The 20,601-nt window shown below is 43.0% G+C and overlaps 1 protein-coding gene across 1 annotated transcript in view; it reads left to right on the top strand.

Annotated features, from left to right (window-relative positions):
• Window positions 1-20,601, top strand: part of LOC126101282 (uncharacterized) — a 682,242-nt gene that overhangs the window by 623,086 nt on the left and 38,555 nt on the right. Inside the window, exon 8 of the mRNA XM_049911963.1 lies at window positions 14,249-14,512. Coding sequence (XP_049767920.1) covers window positions 14,249-14,512 — 264 coding nt within the window. The remainder of the gene's footprint in view (window positions 1-14,248; window positions 14,513-20,601) is intronic.

Raw genomic sequence — 20,601 nt, 5'->3', positions numbered from 1 at the left:
TTTTTTATGTGAAAATTATTGAAGCTTTTAAAATAAAACAGTCGTTAACAATATTCTAAATTTTTATTCTTTACGTCCACATGCTTATTTCTGAACATAGTCACCCTGGCGACCTTCTGCAACGAGAGGCCAGTTTGTTGATACTGTCACTGTAGAATGTCTGACTTGGTTGACGGGGCCACAACCTCACCTCTCTTTGCAGCGCTTTAGCAAAGTGAAGTCCTCGAAGGCGTTTTTAAGTTTTGGAAACAGACAGAAAGAGGATGTTGCCAAGTGGCAACTATATGGAGGATCATCGACCACAGCGAGCTCAGTGCTTCGGAATGTTGCAGATGTGGAAGAGCTCGTGTTTGGACTGACATTGTCATGATGATGGAGAGGGTGCTCCATGTGTGGATGGACTGTTCGAATTCGAAACGTGATTACAGCACTCTGTTTCTTACGCACAGACATAGTTACGTTATACCGAGCTATGTTACGCACTACAATTAGGAGCCCATTAGCGGCAGAGGGCTGCAGGTATGCAGATACGAAGCGTAAGGATTTAGAATGTTAATAACGTTCGTTTCATTTTAAAAACTTTAAGAATTTTCACTTAAAGTTCCGAGGCGTTACATTTCACCACGCCCTCGTACTATTTCTTGTACTGATTCCACGAACTGAATTATTCCTTTGAAAATGAGATGTATTGTTTATGACAAATTTCGTTAAGGAATAAAGATATTTGGACGCAGTGTTTAGTATCTCTAGTTTCTCGGACAGATATCTGTACGACGTTCATGAGTTCACACCAAAATTATCCGCAAATTCTAGCATACCGTTTCTCAGCCTGCAGGGAATTGACTTTGGTAGTAATAGTTAGTTAACTGATCCGAATTATAATTCAAAGAATAATTTTAGATGCGTTAAATATGGAGCGTAGAATGGCCAGGTCACTGATGTTATTTGTTGACAATTAGCTGATTTCCCAGCGTTACCAGGTTAGTTACATGTCCCTGCCTCCCTTCCTAATCCCACGCCCACTAGGAGTGAAATGTCATTGGAACAGTCATCAGTTAACATGCCGACGCTAAAAATTGTAGATTTGTCACTGATGTCAGTTCTTTTCGATTATTTTTAGATGGCCCTTACTTTAGTCGATTTGACATTTTTATAGGTAGTTTTCAATTAGTTACCGCTGTTTCCCATCGCAGCAGCCACTCCAGGTGCTGATAGGAGTCCCTCCTCTTCACATTGTATCTCCTTACAAATTAAGTCATACACGTACCAAAAGTTGGTTGAAATCTTTTTTAGAAGTTCCAGAGCTACAGTCACATGCCACGCACTTCCTTCCCTTAGCGACAGCCCCATTCTTAGGAATTCTAGAGGCGTCCTAGACCAAAAGTAATTTCTTGTATGGATAGTACTTTCTATGTGATACCAGTTTGGTCGAAATAGCTCTAAGCGTACCAGAGCTATGCTTGCCTGTAGTGGATCTGAATAAATTTTGCAAAAAGTCTACAGCCGTGGCGAAACGGTGATTTTATCCCTCTACTTTCTCTACGTATTAATAGCTTGGAAAATAAAACAGAGACCGAAATCAACAAATATGAGGCTTATGAACTTGTGCAGCGAGTACAGATAAATAGAGGGAAAATGAAGTCACGAGCCGAGGATCGTAGTTGGAAGAAATTTGTAAAAAGGGTGTATCTCACACTAAAATATTTGTTTTAAATAGGCAAGGAACATGGGGGTTTAAAATTGAATACTGCATAATAGACTGCCAGAAAGGTATAAAACAAAGTTTAGAACAAGCCAATAGAGATGAATACTTGGTAAGAGATTTGTATATTTCGGAAAGCTTTGAATAAAACCAAAATCTATACTAAAAGCTTTTGAGAAGCAAGGGACTGCCTATAGATGTATTAGTAAACTGAAGAATATTTGCAATAATGCAATAGCTTTCATTAGATTTCATAATGATAGTATTTCAGAATTGAAATTTCATATGACCAAAACTCTGCTAGGCAGGCCTATAAGAAGTTTCCAGGTTCTTAAACCGGGAAAAGAAGCAGGAATATGTGTTTATGGAAACTCCTTTCAACTACCGCCTTCTTCTAGCTGATGGCACTGAACCGTTTGTTTCCTGTGCCAACAAACTTCAACAAACAATGGAAGAAAATGCAGTTTTGAAAGGTGGCTTGAAAACCAGTTAAAGGCATATTAAAACAATAAATAAACAATATTAAATAGGAAACACTTACTGATATTATGAAATATAACATTTGTTTCATCTCTAAGCCGAAAGCTAGTTCGTGACAAAGTAAATATAGTATTGCAAACCGTCAAAAAGCGTTCCCTATGTAATGTTGTAATAATGTCCCGACAAGCACCGACAGAAAATTCAATTAAATAAGATTTCTAAACAAGTTCACAGTCACTACACCGGTGATCGCAAATAGTCTGGAAGCTTGTAAGGGCGTTGCAGGCTGGGTTTTTCTCATAAATAATTATTAAGAAAATAAATTGATACGTTACGCCGTTTCCAAGTTAATTAGCACTGAAGTAAGCTAATCAGCCGTTGCGTGGGCAACCGCCAGATACAATTAGTGGCAGCTGCTCTTACAGCGAAGGTGATGGCGTACGAGACAGCTCAGCCTCTGGCTTGGGTTCGATCCTTACTACCACGCCATGTCCAATTTTTGTCATCGCTTTCTTGTTCGGTTTTAGCAAGCCAGACAAAGAACACGTTTGGCGACACCGTCTCCGACGAGCCGCTTGAATTTGCGCGAGCAACCGCCTAATTGGTTGATTTCAACGCTAATTAGCTCGGAAATGGAGCAGCGTATTGCATTTTTTCCTTGACAATTGTTTCTCAGTACAACCTACACTGCAACACCCTTACAAGCTTTACAGACTGTTTCTGACGACCCTGACATGACCCTGACCTGACTTTTGGCTTAAAAGCAATATATTTTCAATCTGAAAACGAATCAAAACGTACGTGTTACTTAACGCGCAATGGTTAAATGGGTGTTGGAGTCTATTAGCAAAGGCAGGGAAACAAAACAGTGGATCAGGAAACACGGTGAAGGGGAACATGTAATTATGCGTGTACTGAAGATGCAAGGAGGTGGGAATGATATGCAGTCAGGAGGATGGATGCGAAAGGGCCAAAGAAAGTCGATTGATGAAATACAAGAGATGAAGAAAAGCATCGCTATAAGAGGAGGTCAGTAGATCTCACCAAAAGACATGAAGGACAAGCGTGGGTGTATACTAATAAAGGCCGATGATGTCCACAATGAACATCAAATGGTTGCTGATGACCATTTATCGTTGTGGTCTTCAGCACAGATGCTTGTTTGATGCAGTTCTGCACGCTAATGTATCCTGCACAACCGATATCCACTTTGATCTGCTTACTGTAGTTTTGTTCACCTTGTACTTATCTCCATTACAAAACTGACGACTCCTTGGTGGCTCAGGACGTGTACTGTCAACCAATCCCATGTTTTAGCCAAGTTGTGCCACGTTTTTCCTCCAGCTGGATAAGTACCTGTGCATTAGTTACTTGACCTTCCCAGTTAATCGTCAGCATTCATCTGTAGCACCACACTTCGAAGGCTTCTATCCTACTATTGTTTGTAGTACTTACGATGCACATTTCAGTTGCATGTAAAGCTACAAGGTACAAGCTTCAGAAATTACTCCGAAGTACTTAAATATTTGGCTTAAGGTACCAAATTTTTGTTATGAGATAGGCTTTTCTTAGTATTACCAGTATGCATTGTATATCTTTACTTCGACATTCGTTGGATATTTTCTGTCCTAATATGGAAACTTAACTACTGCTTTTAGTGACTTAAGTCCTAAACTAATTCCCTAATTACATAAACTCCATTATCCACGTTTTATCTTGCAGGACTTTCATCTTATAATCTCTTGTCAAGACATTATACATTCTGAAAGTGTTTAGCAATGCAGGGAGTAGTAAGGTACTGGACCCCAGAAAATAAAGTTTTTGCAAAAAAGAAAAAAAGAGGATTTATCAGGTAGCCATAACGACAATTTGACGCAACTTAAAAGGCAAGTTTCAAGTAAATTTTAACACCAGTTTTAAAAAAAATTGCAAGCAAATTTGAATTAAAAGTGTCACAGTTAAATGTATTGAGACAAGGAATCTTCAGTCAGCTTGTAACAGTTACAAATCAGATAAAATACAACCTCACTGATTAAAAATAAAGACAGAATTGTGATCTTCTTCTCTGTAGTAACGCCGCTGATTCGAAAAATTGATCAGTGTCGGTTTCTTACAGATGAGCGTGTTGTTTACTCATTACAAAGACCTCTCGAGCTCATTGACCACTTTACTACAAAATAAAGAAAACAAATTTATACATGTACCATATATGTCAATACATAAAGGAATACACTCCTGGAAATTGAAATAAGAACACCGTGAATTCATTGTCCCAGGAAGGGGAAACTATATTGACACATTCCTGGGGTCAGATACATCACATGATCACACTGACAGAACCACAGGCACATAGACACAGGCAACAGAGCATGCACAATGTCGGCACTAGTACAGTGTATATCCACCTTTCGCAGCAATGCAGGCTGCTATTCTCCCATGGAGGCGATCGTAGAGATGCTGGACGTAGTCCTGTGGAACGGCTTGCCATGCCACTTCCACCTGGCGCCTCAGTTGGACCAGCGTTCATGCTGGACGTGCAGACCGCGTGAGACGACGCTTCATCCAGACCCAAACATGCTCAATGGGGGACAGATTCGGAGATCTTGCTGGCCAGGGTAGTTGACTTACACCTTCTAGAGCACGTTGGGTGGCACGGGATACATGCGGACGTGCATTGTCCTGTTGGAACAGCAAGTTCCCTTGCTGGTCTAGGAATGGTAGAACGATGGGTTCGATGACGGTTTGGATGTACCGTGCACTATTCAGTGTCCCCTCGACGATCACCAGTGGTGTACGGCCAGTGTAGGAGATCGCTCCCCACACCATGATGCCGGGTGTTGGCCCTGTGTGCCTCGGTCGTATGCAGTCCTGATTGTGGCGCTCACCTGCACGGCGCCAAACACGCATACAACCATCATTGGCACCAAGGCAGAAGCGACTCTCATCGCTGAAGACGACACGTCTCCATTCGTCCCTCCATTCACGCCTGTCGCGACACCACTGGAGGCGGGCTGCACGATGTTGGGGCGTGAGCGCAAGACGGCCTAACGGTGTGCGGGACCGTAGCCCAGCTTCATGGAGACGGTTGCGAATGGTCCTCGCCGATACCCCAGGAGCAACAGTGTCCCTAATTTGCTGGGAAGTGGCGGTGCGGTCCCCTACGGCACTGCGTAGGATCCTACGGTCTTGGCGTGCATCCGTGCGTCGCTGCGGTCCGGTCCCAGGTCGACGGGCACGTGCACCTTCCGCCGACCACTGGCGACAACATCGATGTACTGTGGAGACCTCACGCCCCACGTGTTGAGCAATTCGGCGGTACGTCCACCCGGCCTCCCGCATGCCCACTATACGCCCTCGCTCAAAGTCCGTCAACTGCACATACGGTTCACGTCCACGCTGTCGCGGCATGCTACCAGTGTTAAAGACTGCGATGGAGCTCCGTATGCCACGGAAAACTGGCTGAAACTGACGGCGGCGGTGCACAAATGCTGCGCAGCTAGCGCGATTCGACGGCCAACACCGCGGTTCCTTGTGTGTCCGCTGTGCCGTGCGTGTGATCATTGCTTGTACAGCCCTCTCGCAGTGTCCGGAGCAAGTATGGTGGGTCTGACACACCGGTGTCAATGTGTTCTTTTTTCCATTTCCAGGAGTGTATATTCAGAGTATGGACCATGGAACATGAGATCCGTGACGAGAGCAATTACTAGATAAGCAATACTCTGCCCGTGAAACCCGTAGTACACGTAGTTCAGTACCAATTCCCATACACAAAAAAAATCAAGTAACATCACGGACAAGATCTGGTGCGTGGCTTTGAATGTAAAGAGTTTCTGGAGAATTAACCAAATGCAACTTGGCCCCACCAAATGAAAAACCCCTTATAAAACATGTCGATACAATACATTAAAATAGAATGGGTCACCAACGAATCAAAACCATTGGTACAGCTTTAAAGAATTAAAGTTCGCCAGATTATTCAGCGTAATCCAGTTGCTCAGATGGAGGCCTAGTACTTCATCAGTGAAATTTGCCTCAATAACCTACAGCGAAGAGTTTAAGGGCAGTCCGATAACAGGATAACTAAAAAACATTTAAAATACAATAGACTTGATGTGCTTCTGTCAAATTTATTTCTTTGGGCACGACTTATTCTCAAACTCGCTTAATCAGTTATACCTTCCGTCTATTGTATCGCAGCACATCAGGGACGAACACTGCCGAATGCCATACTTCTTCACGGCCTGTCACACTCCGTTACAACACTGGGTACGATCCGTCCGTAGCGTAGCAGACTGCTTCAGCACTCTCGCGCTCTCAACACCAGACCGCGTATCGAGCAAGACAAAATCACGCAAGCGCCTCCTGAGCTGAATTTTCTAAGCCGGCTCTTAGGGTACCCCCTGTCGGGACGTCGCAAGAAGGGTCACCTAGCGACCAAGTGGCGAGCTCTCTTGCCGCACTCGAAACTCATCGATATGAACCGGTCCATGGCTCACACTCCGCTCAACTAGTCTTCCAAGTCTTTCGCTCTTTTTGTGAGAGTTAGCGTCATCGACAAGCCTTACATCTTTTATTTTTTTCTCCATGAGCTTTAATTCCCTATACAAGTTTTTCCTCTGTTTCCTTTACTGCTTGCTTGACCAATCTACAGATTGAATAACGTGAGGTGTATGCTTCAATCCCGTCTCATTAACTTCACAACTGCTGCGTCAGTTTCATGAACTTCTACTCCTATAACTGCAGTCTGGTTTTTATACAAATCTAGACAGTTTTCGCTCCTTATAGGTTATCACTGATTACTTCCATGCAAGTGGCGTCTTAGAACAACGTTTTATGTGTTCAATAGTTGTTGCTGTATTTTACTGTGAATTTTAATTAATTATTAAACAATAGGCCTACACGCCGTCAAAAGTAACCTTGAGAGTGTACTGGGGATCCTATGGTGAAATATCACCATGGGAGTCGGCAGAAACTTATCTAAGAATGGAGCAAGATTCCGAAATTTTCATTTTTGGTACAACTGATTAATTGAGTCTGAGAACATGTCGTGGCTCAAGAAATAAATCTGACAGGAATACATCAAGTCTATTGTATCTTAAACGTTTTATGGTTGTCGATTCAAAAGTTTTTAAGGTGAGTACCTTAAAGGAAGTACTTTTCATTCGTGTGTGCGAAGTACATCCTTTCATATTATTAACACGAATACGAATGTAGAAACCTTCGGAAACAGCCATCAAATCGGTCGTAAGAACCAGCTATTAACAACCTACGACTCACCCAAAATGGTATTCGTTTTCTTGTTTTGGTACGGTGTTGTGTAGAGAAGGCCACTGTACCACAGAACTCGTTACTCTAACGCTGAATGTCGCGTAGTGTTGCATACCACATGAAATGAGGTGACAAAAGTCGTGGATACTTCCAAATATCGGGTCAGACTTTACTTTTCCCGACGCAGTACAGGTACTTGACGTGATATGGACTCAACAAGTCGTTGGAAGTCTCCTATGCAACTATTGAACCATGATGCCTCTACAGCCATCAATAACTGCGAAAATGTTGCCGGAGCAGGATTTTGTGCACAAACTGACCTCTTGATTATGCCCTTAAACGTTCAATGGAATTCATCCCGGGATTTTTGGGTGGGCAAATCGTTCGCTCGATTTGTCCAGAATGTTTTTCAAATCTATCGTGAACAGTTGTTGCCCCATAAAAATTCCATCGTTGTCGGGAACATGAAATCTGTGAATGGCTGTAAATGGTCTCCAAGTAGCCGAAGATAACCATTTCCAGTCAACGATCAGTTCAGTTGGACCAGACGACCCAGTCCATTCCATGTAAATACAGCCCACACCATTACTGAGCCACCACCAGCTTTCACAGTGCCTTCTTGACAGTGGAAGCGAAGGGTCTGTAGTTGTGGGATCTACGGACAAGCGTTGGGCAAGTGTAATGAAGCCATTTTTATACTCTGTTTTTTATTGGAAGTATCATTTGTGCGACCTCGACTGGAATACGGATGTCAAGCTTATGGCTCTGCAAGACCTTCCTACCTCAAAATGTTGGATGTGGTTCACCATGAGAGTATTAGGCTTTCAACGGGGGCTTATCGCACGAGTCCCGTTGCTTGTGTGTCGAGGCGGGAGAGCCTCCGCTGTCCATTCGGCGTCTTCTCCTCGTGGTACGGCACGCGTACAGGGCCAAGTCCACTCCTCTTTCATTGGCGTCCAACACTTTTTCCCAGCCGGCACTGGCACGTCTCTTCCGCCATCGACCGGCGGCAACAAAGCCGTTTGGCATCCGTGCAAAGGAGAGTCTCGTGTCAGTACACCTGGAGGGCATTAAGGTACTCCACCAGGGATGGAGTAGGGGATCTCCCTGGCGACTACAAAGGCCAAGATTACTTCTTGATCTGGCTGCTTACAGGAAGTATTGTACCCCGGACCACCTTTTTAAAATTAAACTTACTGAGATTTTAGAACACCATTCAGATTTTATTACTGTTTACACGGATGGGTCTAAACAGGGGGATTTTATGGGCTGCTCTGCTGTGTTTCCCGATACTGTCCATCGGATAGGGCTCCCAAAGCAGTTCTCAGTTTACTATGCAGAACTGTTTGCCATTCTGCAAGCATTAAAGCATATGCGCCGACATCGTGACACGAAATTCATCATTTGCTCCGATTCCCAAAGTGCTCTACACGCTCTTGAACAGATGTACCCAGCAGATCGGATGGTGCAAGAGGTGCAGGACGCACTCCTGCTCTTGCAACAGCAGGGTAAGGATGTAATCTTCTGCTGGGTTCCAGGGCACATAGGGATTCCTGGAAATGAACTTGCAGATGCGGCTGCCAAGGAGGCTTGCTCCATCCCACCTCCTGCTCGCTGTTCCGTCCCCCTGCAGGCCATTACGTCTTTCGTGACTCGGAAGGTCATACGTTGGTGGGAGGCTCAGTGGCTGGACGTGAGGGATAAGTTGCGAGCGGTGAAGGATTCTGTCCGACCGTGGCTCACGTCCTTCCGACAACGACGCGCTGAGGAAGTAGCCCTTACACGGCTTAGAATAGGACATTGTCCTTTGACACATGGTTTTCTGTTACGTCGTGAGGAGCCACCAACGTGTCAGACATGTGGGACACAGCTGTCGATACGACATATTTTAACTGAGTGTGTTTTATATGTAGGTTTGAGGGAAGATTTAAATTTACCACCAGACCTGCCCTCTATTTTAACTAATAATGAAGCAAGTGTCGCTAGAGTTTTACGTTTTTGTGTGATGTCTGGCCTTCTTCCCAAAATATTGGGATTGAAGTCTTAATGTGCTGTCCCGTGGTTTGGTCACCCATTATTTGTAAGTGGTCACTCAGCCACCGTTAATTATTTATACCTGTTTGTACTGCTATTTTATTTTTAGTTTTATCTCCCTGTTTTGATGTGCTGTGTCCAATCTTGCAATTTAAAAAATACCAATTCTCTCACAATTCGGCTCTGAATTGAACTTTTGGGAACGGGCGCTGATAACCTCGCTGTTGTGCGCCCTAAAACACTAATAATCATCATCATCATCTGTAGCTCGCTTATGGCTCTACAAAGAAGCGACAGAGAAACTATTTGGTTATTCTATTTCGAAATGTTCTGTAAAGATTCACATCCCTCAAGACAGCAAAACAATGTCAAACCAAAGCTCCCCCGAGAAAATGGTGTAATTTCCCGTGGACAACGTGACATCCAAACAGTGTGGTTGCAATACGACGTTTATCATATCGCAGCGCCTTTGTTGCCAATAAGTACGATGCAGTGTTCCTTGGGCTATGCATGCGTGTCCGAAGGAACAGGCGCTGTGACAACGCCCGTTATGAAATACATGAAATATATTCGCAGCTGCGAATATGGACAATCATCAGCTGTGTAATGGTATGTCAACAATGAAAATCTGTGCCATACCGGAACTGGGCGGTGGCTTTACCGTTAAACTATTCAGCCCGCCCCACGACCAGACCAAACTTCCATACGTTGTCAGCCTGCACTAGTACATCCGTTATTTATATTCCTGTACATACGAGTAATTTTATCTGAAAATCGCTAAACCGGTGTCGGTCAATAAATACGGTATTGCATTGCCTGTGTTGTGCAGAAGTTCTTTCGTACATGCTTGCATATAGTTTTTATTCGCTGACAATGGGCAAGCGACTTTCAATTAAAATCTCTCTCCTGAACAGGAATGTACATAGCGGATGCACGAGTGGACATTGTAGACACATATTTGACGCCGGCCGCGGTGGTCTAGCGGTTCTAGGCGCTCAGTCCGCAGCCGCGCGACTGCTACGGTCGCAGGTTCGAATCCTGCCTCGAGCATGGATGTGTGTGATGTCCTTAGGTTAGTTAGGTTTAAGCAGTTCTAAGTTCTAGGGGACTGATGACCATAGATGTTAAGTCCCGTAGTGCTCAGAGCCATTTGAACCATTTTTGAACATATTTGACGACATATGGTAATTTGGGTTCGGCCAGGGGCGTTCTCGGATAGCCTAATGATAAGGCGACTGCTTGCGATAACAGGGAATTCAGGGTTCGGGACCCGGTTCAGCACAAATTTTATTTGTCGTCATTCCCTTATACACCTGATGGTTGTCCATATTCTCAGGCTGGTTGGCTGGTTGATTTGGGCGACCAAAACACCGAGGTCATCGGATTAGGGAAGGATGGGGGAGGAAGTCGACCGTGCCCTATCGAAGGAACCATCCCGGCATTGGACTGAAGCGATTTAGGGAAATCACGTAAAACGCAGATCAGAATGACCGGACGCGGGTTTGAACGAACACATTTCACGTACAAACAATGTATTTACCAAAGCCACTATGTTACGGTTAAATGCAGCTGAGTACAATAAGAGAGACAGTCACTTCTAGAAATACATGTGAAACATGTACGCTTGAAAATGTGATTGAAATTACGTAACTGGCAGTAGCCTGCAGCACAACTTTTAGAATGGGAATGGCATGCGAACGTGCAGTTTACCTCTTCACTTATGCGCTTTGTCCTGTACTGAACGTTTCTAACTGCGAGAATGTAAACTGTCAATAACTTTAAACCTAACCAAAGCTGCATGAATTTACGTAACACAAAAACTAAATCTGATGGAACAGATTTGAAATTGGTCCTGGTAATAAAACAAAACTTGATCTATTTAAAAATAATGGCCTCTGTGGTTAATGAATGCTATCTATGAAATAATAGAATTTCTTACCGTTACCTGTTAAATGGTAACACTTTTCGCACTGCTCTGTGTTAGTACTTTGAATTGTATAGTTAGCAAACAGCTATTGTGCAAGGCTGTTGATTAGCGTACATTTTAATTAAATCGAATATGACTGAGACAATAACTTCTTGAGAAAACTAGTTAATGAAACACGATTTGGATCTGGGAACTGGTGTGGATTTGTGGTAAGTAACAATATGGTAATAACTTTAAAACTTGTATTTTGACTATTTGAAAATGAATAATGCTCACAATTAACACACAATAAATTGATTATACATTTTTCAAAATTTTAAACATGGCTGAAGCAGCAACTGTAGAAAATCTTCACTGTGAATGATAACAGCCAAACAGTTGCAGGATAAAGATTTATTGAAATCCTTGACCACGGTTTCGGTATATCTAAATATACCTTCATGAGAAGCAAAAATACACTAAATCACATCCTGCAGTGGAGATGCATAAAACGCCAGTGTCAATCATGTATGTTATACAGATAGAGGTGATATTTTAATTTTAAGTACTGACGACGCGCTTTGGCACTGTCCTTTTATGTATCTCCACTTAGAATGTGATTTTAGTGTATTTTTGCTTTTGATGAAGGTATATTTAGCTATACCGAAACCGTGGTCAAGAATTTCAATAAATCTTTATCCTGCAGCTGTTTGGCTGTTATCATTCACCATGATGATTATACATTAACAATTATCTTTAACAATATAAAATCATTGAATGCGAGTGCTATACATTGCCTCAATCATCACTTATAAATACACACATTGCATCGGTAACAAAACAACTTTCTTTATCTTAATTATTTCAAGTATGGTATCCTGCAAGTAAAACTCACTGCCCGTAGCGAGTAAGTATATATCCAGCACGCATCAGGTACAACATATCGAAACGTCCCCTTTGGAAATTATTAAATGACTGTGCTGATAAACCTCTTACGTTATTCGATTTTCAAACAGCTCAGCAAAACTGAACGTGCTCAGACATTTCTCTCTTTACTTATTCTGATCATCAATAAACTGACACACAATACTTTTAGTGCAACGCAATCTGACTTTCAATAATCCCCACAAAAGAATGACTAACAATAACCTATACATTTCATGAATCACTTACCTCAAAAAAATCTTCGTTACTCGAACTACTTCAATACAGCGAGCGCCAATACTGCCAGCTAAATAGAAGATTCTAACTATGGAAGGCACTAACTACTGATAGGCATAGTCAGCAAATGAAATATTTTGATAGAGAACAAACAATGTATTTACCTTAATATTGTTCAAAAGTCATAATATATACTATATCAGTTCATGACATCCAGTCTTACAATTTTCCTTTTTCTGGCGGACACACGTCCAAATCGTCCGCTCTCAAAATTTTGTCGTGTCTCTCCCCACATCTACCACTGCTGGCGGCTCACCTCCAACTACGCAACGCTACGCACTGTTCACATCCAACTGCCCAAGACTACAATAGCAAATATTCCAACAATACAAACCAGTCACAGACTGCACACAGCACAGTCAGTGATTTTCATACAGAGCGCTACGTGGCGTTACCAACAGAAAAACCTAAACAGCCTACTTACAATGTCTTTACAATTGAGAGGCTTCCATACAACTTGCCATCTAAAGTTACACTAACACATTGTCCATAAGACTTTGAACCAGCGATCGCTGTCGAACAGTGATACTACCACACAATCGATACTACATTTGACCGTCTCTCGTTCAATACAAAATTTTCTTACAAAATTTTAGCCTGTGTGTATACCTTTCACGTGAGAATTTTGAAATTAATAAAACGTTTAGCACAGATTCCAAGAGGGAGCAAGGGTCAACACCCCACCTCTCTGTGGTGTGCATACTGTAAGACCTTCAGTACAGACACCATCAGATTATTTGACCTGTCGCTCTAACGAAGTAGGCGAGTGTCAGCAATATGTCTCGTGGTCTTATTGTGGCGTGTTTATGTTCTGCCATTAGGTGAGACGATAGAAATCCCACTTGCACGCTTAGAGTAGCAGATTGACAGTGACCAACTGTAGCAGAACTTGATTAATTTTCACACACATTTATTAAAATAATAACAAGCATAAAAATTACTTAACTTGGTTCTGGATGCTACTTACAATTGACAATCTGAAGTTGCTTTGGTATTGGTACGTTAATCTTATTCTCACATATATGTCTGATACTTGACAAAAGAGTCTATACATTTATCTTCATGGCCATGTACAGGAATGTGGTAATCTGATTAGGTGCAGACTGAAACTTGACTATAGACTGCTACAGACAAATGTAGAACTCGTACAGACTGGTACAGACTGGTGCAGACAAATGCAGACTGACTAATCGGAGGTCTGTACATTCGTTACAATACCTCGTGCGTTCACGTATCACTGCGCGAGTGTGATCTGTGAGGAGAAAAGGTTCTACATGAGCAGCAATCTCATTGGATGCGTTACATATTAATACGTGGATCGGCGGAAGCAGAATTTGGTCCGTCTCTATGGCAGCGCCATCTCGTAGTGCGGAGAAGGACGAGTGCTGCGCCTGCGCTGTTGTGCTTAGCGGGATGCGCTCTAGTGGGAAAGTTGTGTATGCGCTGACTATGTACACAAAACTCTCCACCTATCATTCCGGACGCCTAAGTTATCAATTTAAAAAACCATCATCACCCCAAAGTTTTCGAAACATCCGTCAGTGTGCTGTGTTTGCGACTGGGGATTCCCCAGGTGGGGACCCTGGGCTGGGGACTTCCCCCAGGGCGGTAGTGCAGGTTGGCGGGCCGTGTTGCAGGTGCTGGTGGAGAACGGCTCGCTGTGGCCGGGCTGCGCGGACGGCAGCGCGCGGCACGCGTCCAGCGGGGACGCGGTGTACGTGGTGTGCGCGCCGTACGGCTCGTCCTTCCCGACGTCGACGCGCCTCGTCTACCAGCTGTGGGGGGCGACGGGCGCGGGGCCCGGCGCCGTACGCGCCCTGGGGCAGCTGCAGCTGGACGCCGCCTTCGAGGAGCCGGCCGGCGCCGAAATCTGGATGGACGAGACGCGCACCGTGCTACAGGTCACTACAGTACTCACGTATGCCCGTGTCTGTCACACTCCTACCAGAAATGGGCGAAATTTAATGTTGTTGTTGTTGTTGTGGTCTTCAGTCCTGAGACTGATTTGATACAGCTCTCCATGATACTCTATCCTGTGCAAGCTTCTTCATCTCCCAGTACCTACTGCAACCTACATCCTTCTTAATCTGCTTAGTGTATTCATCTCTTGGTTTCCCTCAACGATTTTTACCCTCCACGCTCCCCTCCAATACTAAATTGGTGATCCCTTGATGCCTCAGAACATGTCCTACCAACCGATCCCTTCTTCTAGTCAAGTTGTGCCACAAACTCCTCTTCTCCCCAATTCTATTCAATACCTCCGCATTAGTTATGTGATCTACCCATTTAATCTTCAGCTTTCTTCTGTAGCACCACATTTCGAAAGCTTCTATTCTGTCCTTGTCTAAACTATTTATCGTCCACGTTTCACTTCCATACATGGCTACACTCCATACAAATACTTTCAGAAACGACTACCAGACACTTAAATCTATACTCGATGTTAACAAATTTCTCTTCTTCACAAACGCTTTCCTTGCCGTTGCCAGTCTACATTTTATATTCTCTCTACTTCGACCATCATCAGTTATTTTACTCCCCAAATAGCAAACCTCCTTTACTACTTTAAGTGTCTTATTTCCTAATCTAATTCCCTCAGCATCACCCAACTTAATTCGACTACGTTCCATTATCATCGTTTTACTTTTGTTGATGTTCATCTTATATCCTCCTTTCAAGACACTGTCCATTCCGTTCAACTGCTCTTCCAAGTCCTTTGCTATCTCTGACAGAATTTCAATGTCATCGGCGAACCTCAAAGTTTTTATTTCTTCTCCATGGATTTTTATACCTACTCCGAACTTTTCTTTTGTTTCCTTTATTGCTTGCTCAATATACAGATTGAATAACATCGGGGATAGGCTACAACCCTTTCTCACTCCCTTCCCAACCACTGCTTCCCTTTCATACCCCTCGACTCTAATAACTGCCATCTGGTTTCTGTACAAATTGTAAATAGCCTTTCGCTCCCTGTATTTTACCCCTGCCACCTTCAGAATTTAAAAGAGAGTATTCCAGTCAACATTGTCAAAAGCTTTCTCTAAGTGTACAAATGCTAGAATCGTAAGTTTGCCTTTCCTTAATCTTTCTTCTAAGATAAGTCGTAAGGTCAGTATTGCTTCACGTGTTCCAATATTTCTACGGAATCCAAACTGCTCTTCCCCGACGTCGGCTTCTACCAGTTTTCCATTCGTCTGTAAAGAATTCACGTTAGTATTTTGCAGCTGTGACCTATTAAACTGATAGTTCGGTAATTTTCACATCTGTCAACACCTGCTATCTTTGGATGTAGCTGTTCAAATAATACTGTTACTGAGGCGTACTTAGTGAGCAGAGAGCGGAGCGGAAATGTCAAATGTTCTACGCCTCAGTTGTCCCCAAAACTCGTTTTCAGTGTTGTTTTGTTCTCGGTACTCTGTCATATGACCATAGACTTGTATCAAGTGCAAAACTGTGGAGACAATGTTTCAGACATACGTAACTACAAGGGTGATAAATATTTTTATACCTAGAATCTCGCTTTAGTGTAACAGTTGGAAGTAACATTTTCAAGTCTGCACTGATTTCACAGTAATGGTGATTCACACAGAGGTGACAAAACTCATGGTATAGCACTATACACATATGTAGGTGGCGATAGTATCGCGTACACAAGGTATAAAAAGGCAATGAATTGGCAGAGGTGTCATCTGTACTCAGGTGATGCATGTGAAAAGGTTTCCGATGTGATTATGACCGTTCGATGGGAATCAACAGACTCTGAACGCGGAATGTTAGTTGGAGCTAGACGCTTGGGAAATTCCGTTTCGGAAATCGTTAGGAATTCAATATTCCGAGGTTCACAGTGTCAAGCGTCTGCCAAGAATGGAAAATTTCAGGCATTACCTTTCACCACAGACACCACAGTGGCCGACGGTTTTCATTTAACGACCGAGATCGGCTGCGTATGCGTAGAGTTGCCAGTGCTAACAGACAAGTAACACTGCGTGAAATAACCGCATAAATTAATGTAGGACGTTCGACGAACGTATCCGTTAAGACTGTACGGCACAATTGGCGTTAATAGGCTACTGGAACAGACGATCGACGCGAGTGCCTTCGCTAAAACGGCACAACATTGCCTGCAGTGCCTCTCCTGGGCCCATGACCATATCTGTTGGACCCTAGACTACTGGAAAACTGTGGCCTGCTCAGAAGAGTCCCAATTTCAGTTGGTAAGAGATGATAGTAGGTTTCGAGTGTGGCACAGATCCCACGAAGCCATTGACCCAAGTTGTCAACAAGGCACTGTGCAAGCTGTTGGCGGCTCCGTAATGGTGTGGCCTGTGGTCCAACTAACATGGACGTTGACTAGAAATGGTTATGTTCTACTAGTTAAAGACCACTTGCAGCCATTCATGTACTTTATGTTCCCAAACAAAGATGGAATTTTTATGGAAGACAATGCCTCATGTCACCAGGCCACAACTGTACTCAAATGGTTTGAAGAACTTTTTGGCCAGTTGGAGCGAATGATTTGGCCACGCAGATCACCGGACATGAATCCCATCGGTTTGGGGCATAGTCGAAAGGTCAGTCAAATTCTGCGCTGGCAACACTTCCGCAAATATGGACAGCTCTTGAGAGAGCATGGTTCAGTGTTTCTCCAGGGGGCTTCCCTCTCCTCATTCCAGAACTACAGAGCCCTCATTCCACCATTGCACCGAGTCTTTTTACTTCTCTCCTCATGTGCTACCCAATCCCTTCCACCTCTTCCCTGCCCTGTGTCTAGCCTCTCGATTGCACATAGTTGTCCTACGCTCCCTCCACTCCTTCTCTGCATGCTCCCCAGGAGCACTTCACTGTCCCCCACCCCTATCCTACTATCCCTCCCCCTCCCTGCCACAGCTTCCTCCTTACCTGCACCCACTCCTGCTGCCCACAGAGTAGCTTCAGTTGCAAGAGACTGCAGTCATATGTGTACGAGCTGTGTTTGCATGAGTGTGTGAGTGTGTGTGTGTGTGTGTGTGTGTGTGTGTGTGTGTGTGTGTGAGGGAGGAGGAGGAGATTAGTGTTTAACGTCCCGTCGACAACGAGGTCATTAGAGACGGAGCGCAAGCTCGGGTTAGGTAAGGACAGGGAAGGAAATCGGCCGTACCCTTTCAAAGGAACCATCCCGGCATTTGCCTGAAAGGATTTAGGGAAATTACGGAAAACCTAAATCAGGATGGCCGGAGACGGGATTGAACCGTCGTCCTCCCGAATGCGAGTCCAGTGTGCTAACCACTGCGCCACCTCGCTCGGTGTGTGTGTGTGTGTGCGTGCCTGTCGTCTATTTTTGATGAAGACTTTGCTGCCTGAAAGCTTATTTGTGACAGTCTTTTTGTTGTGTCTATCTGCGACTCAGCGTCTCAGCTACATGGCGAGTGGCAAATTTCCATTTCTTAATATTATTACATTCCATCCTGGATTTTCAATTTTTGTTTAATTGCTTATTTGATATTTAAGGCGAAGTATCGCAAAATTTGCCAGAGTAAATCTTCAAAAAACAAGTTAGTGTAGTTAAATCTATCTTTTTGATTATACTCTGCATACATGGAAGCATGGGCTCCCGTGAAACTGGATTTAGCTACTTAGATTATTAATTAGATATCTGAGGCAGATGCTATAAAACAGAAGACTGGATATGTGGCTCAGTTTCTGCAAGAAACAAAGGTCTCGTCTTTTGGAAACATTTGGTTTATTTCTTTGCTCGTAATATGAGAGCACTAAAGCCTGATTTCACGAGATACGTATTTTACATTTTGATGTAAGTCAGGCATTTTTTTATGTTGCAATAGGGTTTTATACCCACCACTATCGAATATATGTTTGCTTTCCTCATCATATCCGATTTGTAACATCTCCTCTTGGTATGTTGTAGCAGAGTCTTCAGTATTTTGGGTTAAAAGAATTTTCATTCCCTCATACAGTTTCAAAACACCTTCAAATAGTTTTTCCATGAACGGTTTAAGTTCGTTGAAGCGGCCACGCAGCTGTCACCATCATATGGTGTTACATATTGATAATCACGCTGTACTTGTAATATCTATTTGAATCGTATTTCCTCTCGTTAAGTATGCAATCAAAATAATGCATACATACCAACAACAAAGTGTTTTCCTCTGCAGTGCTATCTTGTCCAGTTGTATGAAAATGGAACAGTTCTGAAGAAGACATACAAGGTTTTTTTTTTAGTATTAATCGCGATTTCTTAAATTTGTCACTTTACTGTGCTCTCTTTTATGGTCAACGTTTTCCAAATTTCAGGTATATCATGATGCATTAGTGTCGAGATAAATTCTTTTATATACGATATTACACAAAAAAGATGCGCCATGAAGAATTACCCGAATGGGCTGAAAACTGGTAGATACGATGTGCAGACATACAAATGTGTAGACTTTCAAAAATATTTTATGATTTTTAAGGGAAAAAAACTTCACAAACTGAACAGGTCAATAATGTGTTGTTCGACCTCTGGCCGCTATGAAAGCACTTACTCGGCTCGAGTAGATTTCTAGAGTAGTTGGATGTTCTCCTGGGGGATATCGTGACAAATTCTGTCCTACTGGCGCCTTAGATCAACAATATCCGAATGTGGTTGGAGGGACCTGCCCATAATGCTAAACTTCACAATTTGGAGGAGATTCATTCGACGACGTTGCTGGCTAAGGCAGGATTTGGCAGGCACAAAGATAAGCAGTAGAAACTCTCGCCATATGCGGACGGGTATTATCTTGCTGAAATGCTAATCCAGGATGGCTTGCTTTCCATAAAAAGCAACAAAATGGTGTGTAGAATACCGTCGATCTACCGCTTTGCTCTAAGGTGCCACGGATGACAAATATGAGTCCTGCTATAAAGTGAAATGGTGCACCAGACTACCATTCCTGGTTGTTGGTCCGTATAGCGGCGGCAGTCAGGTTGGTATCCCACCACTGTCCAGGGCCTCCACAGACACGTCTCCGCAGGTCTTCGTGACTCAGTCCGAAGTGGACCTCTTCTGCTCCAGTAAATGAGATTCCAAGTCGAAGAAGCGTCTGGAGACAAAAATACGCATTTTGTTGTAGTTGTAAAGACGGATTTAAAATACCTTCAGTAATTACAAAGCAACTACGGGCAATATGGTCGCACGAATGAATACTTTAATAACAATAAAAGATATAAATTATTTCAAGGTAACAATAATAATAACAAGTACTTAATACATCGTGTTAACATAAAGTCCAAGAAATTTGACTAGTCCGAAAATTTGAGGACAACTTACATCATGTGTCCAGTTTAAGTACAATAAAAGCAACATCATAATTTACACAACGTAAAGTCAGAGTATTGCACTCAACTTTATCAGAATTGCACTTAGTAGTACTAGTGAGAACATATGTCTGCAGATATGTGACTGAGTAAATGTGGGGAATGCTGTATGTTTCAGTCGTTTTATTCCACTTTCAGGAAGTAAGACTTCGTGGCATTTTTTTTCTCTCCCTTACTCAGTTTCCTGTGACTTGTTGGTTTTACCTTGGATTAACAAACCATGTCGCGTTTGTTGTTGATAGCTGGCACTGTGAGACTGGGAATGTCCACCTTTACCGGCGTTGAAAGGTCCGAAGCGCATCCACGTGATCTAGTCTTCACATATGTAACTGAAAATTGTTGTGTGGTAAATGAACAATTCATAAAAGAATGACACTTTTGGGCAATTTTCGTGCGTATTCCAAACTTGGTTTTAAATTTTCAGGTTTGTATTGTTTCCGAAGTTATGGAGAATTTAATGTTATGATTCATGCTTTAGTGATATTAATTCATATTTGGGTTACAGTTGTACGATTAAAAAACAAGATCGTTTGTCCTCTAGCATCATTGGAATAAAAATTAATTTTCGAAACAGTCGTTTAATTGAATTTTTATGATGCACAACAGGTTCTGTTAGTAATAATACAGTTTTGGAAATTGCCAAATGAGTGGGTCC

Source organism: Schistocerca cancellata, chromosome 9, assembly GCF_023864275.1.
Source record: "Schistocerca cancellata isolate TAMUIC-IGC-003103 chromosome 9, iqSchCanc2.1, whole genome shotgun sequence".
NCBI lineage: Eukaryota > Metazoa > Arthropoda > Insecta > Orthoptera > Acrididae > Schistocerca > Schistocerca cancellata.
Note: the sequence above shows the minus strand (reverse complement) of the source record. Positions and strands in the feature narration are given on the sequence as shown.